This window comes from Perkinsus marinus, assembly GCF_000006405.1.
Source record: "Perkinsus marinus ATCC 50983 genomic scaffold scf_1104296930258, whole genome shotgun sequence".
Lineage (NCBI taxonomy): Eukaryota > Perkinsozoa > Perkinsida > Perkinsidae > Perkinsus > Perkinsus marinus.
Window position 1 is genome coordinate 1 of NW_003216178.1, and position 2,384 is coordinate 2,384.

At 46.7% G+C, this 2,384-nt stretch overlaps 2 protein-coding genes across 2 annotated transcripts in view; both read left to right on the plus strand.

Moving 5' to 3' along the window:
* Positions 1-524: 524 nt before the first annotated feature.
* On the plus strand, positions 525-1,013 carry Pmar_PMAR007860 (Pre-mRNA-splicing factor ini1, putative; the record flags this gene model as incomplete). Its single annotated transcript, XM_002787122.1, has 4 exons — positions 525-598; positions 653-748; positions 799-871; positions 924-1,013. 4 exons carry the CDS (start codon positions 525-527, stop codon positions 1,011-1,013), a joined length of 333 nt encoding a protein of 110 aa, XP_002787168.1.
* A 436-nt stretch (positions 1,014-1,449) lies between these two features.
* Pmar_PMAR007861 (splicing factor 3B subunit 1, putative) overlaps positions 1,450-2,384 on the plus strand; it is a gene marked incomplete at both ends in the record, with an annotated part of 5,143 nt that continues 4,208 nt past the window's right edge. Inside the window, 4 exons of the mRNA XM_002787123.1 lie at positions 1,450-1,522; positions 1,566-1,625; positions 1,668-1,735; positions 2,205-2,347. Of these exons, the coding sequence (XP_002787169.1) occupies positions 1,450-1,522; positions 1,566-1,625; positions 1,668-1,735; positions 2,205-2,347 (344 nt within the window). The remainder of the gene's footprint in view (positions 1,523-1,565; positions 1,626-1,667; positions 1,736-2,204; positions 2,348-2,384) is intronic.

Below are 2,384 nucleotides of genomic sequence, written 5' to 3' on the forward strand. Positions count from 1 at the left end.
TAGGTCTCCAGGGATTTGCCGAATTGCCGCTAGAATCACCTAAAAGGTGAAATATGCAGGTCTATTGAGGAAAGTGTGATCCAGCATGGAACTCTCAGAAGGGATAATCTGTTGAGTTCTATCGGGTTGTTGTAATTAGCGTTGGCATCACGAGCTCCCACTTACCGCAGTTCAGTGGTGGGTTAAAAGAAGGGGCGAACATGTTAGTAATCGAGACACTAGGATTTCTGTGGAATGCGACGGCAGCGGCGAGCTCGAGATCTTGCGCACTTATCGGTCCTTATATTTCCTCAGCTCCCACAACGCACACAATCAAATTGCTCGAGACCTTCCTCGACCGCTGAATATGTTCGGGCTCTGTTTATTTGTTCGATTGGTTAAGGTTTATGAACGTTTCACTTGTGACTCGTATAATCTACCATGTCAAACGTGTATAATTCTGTTTCCACAAAAAAAACCGCTGGCTATTTCGTGGCGCGTGAAAAAATTGTTTGTTGGTGGTAGAAGGTTTCCTATTGTTGGTAATGGCTAAGCATCATCCAGATCTCGTAATGTGCAGGAAGCAGCCTGGCATTGCTATCGGCCGCCTCTGTGAAAAGTACTTGGGACGGAGCCACCCGCTCTTCTCACGTTGGCGTTCTCCTTATGTCAGGTGCGATGGGAAATGTGTTATTTGCGATTCCTATGTCCGACCGTCAACTTTGGTGAAGATTTGCGATGAGTGCAATTATGGTAGCTATCAAGGGAGGTACTATATACTGCCAACCTTGAGGTCCACTTACTGTTGATGCGGAATAGGTGTGTTATCTGCGGAGGCACGGGGATTTCAGATGCCTACTACTGCAAGGAGTGCTGCCAGTGCGAGAAGGATGTACTGTAGACTATAGGGAGTTTTCGAGGTTTTCCTTATGTGGTCCTTTCAGCGCGATGGGTGTCCGAAGATCATCAATCTGGGCTCAGCCAAGACCGACATGTTCTATGAACGGAAGAAATACGGCTTTAAGAGGAGATAGCATAAACGCCCGCAGCGGCATCATCAAAAACGTGCTGTAAATTTTCGTATCGGGAGTTTCTGCTGATGCGAGGTAGTGAGGCTGTGGTGTTGGAAGTTCGTCAATCGGTGGCTATTATATGTAGTCAGCCATAGTCGCCCCTCTCAGTGGCGTAAAATGTAGAGCCTTCTGCTAGCCTTGGATGGCTATCGTGAGGCTGGTCGGAGCGTTGGTAGTAGTCATAATGTGATATTCATCCTGCCCGGGGATACTGTTCTAGGAAGTAGTAGGCGTCCTTCATCTTATTGGAGGTGTGTAGTTTTGACTGAGAATACAATAGAACTGTTTCGGATGCTTTCGTCCCAGCCTATGGGACGTGTTAGAGAATCTCTTCTGTGTTCTCATCCGCACACTGATATGTCTTCCAAAGATTACCCTCGAGAGTATCCTCAAAAAGATGGGCCAGTTCGACCCATTGACCGTCACTATTTTGGACCTTTCCGACAGAGGCATGCACGAGATCAGCTCGGGTAATGCAGTGGGCATAGGGAGCTCGGTGGAAGCCGTGTTTAGGTATCGGGAAATGTGAGAATCTAGTGTGGCTCGATCTGTCGAGGAATAGGATCTCTAAAGGTCACGTCCTCGAATGGTGGTCGTAGTAGAGCCCGATGGCAGGTCTAGAGGTCCTCCAGCCCCTATCGTGCCTTACTCATCTGGATCTCTCAAACAACAGGCTGGCTAAAGTAGTACAGGCATACCTGCAAAGCTGAGCGGTTATGCTTGCGAAAGGTGACTGACCTCAGCGGACTAGCTTGCCTGAAGAGCATCGTTCTGGATGGAAATCAATTACGTACAGTCTGGGATAATGTGCTGAGCTGGGATTTGTCGAGATAGGAATAATAATAGATCTGTGTATATTTGATATAGTGACAGCTCCAGCAGGATAGATAAAAGTGCTCTAGACTGGACTTAGATGCACTTCAGAAATGTGGCTTCTCGAAAACTAGTGAGTAAGGACCCCAGTTTTTCACCCGATATACCTTACCTTACAAATACAACTTGAAAAACGCTTACGGTTTCGTGCCTGTAGCGAAATCATGATATACATAGTATACGTGTGACGTGTTGTAGTAAAGCTCCTTGTCCATAGTATAATATTGTAACTGATAAAGGAGGCCATATCACAAATTGATATTCAGTATATTACTATAGTTATATTTGGTCGAAGCTTATCGCGTAGGAACTATCGCGGACTTGTCTGGAGTATCGGGATGCCCGCAACTAGAGAGCCTCTCGATTAGAGGATGCCCTCTAGCTAAGGAGGTAGTATGCGGAGAAGGCTGCTGGACACATTGGTCAGACTAGCAGTAGATGTCTTTACCTACTCTGGCG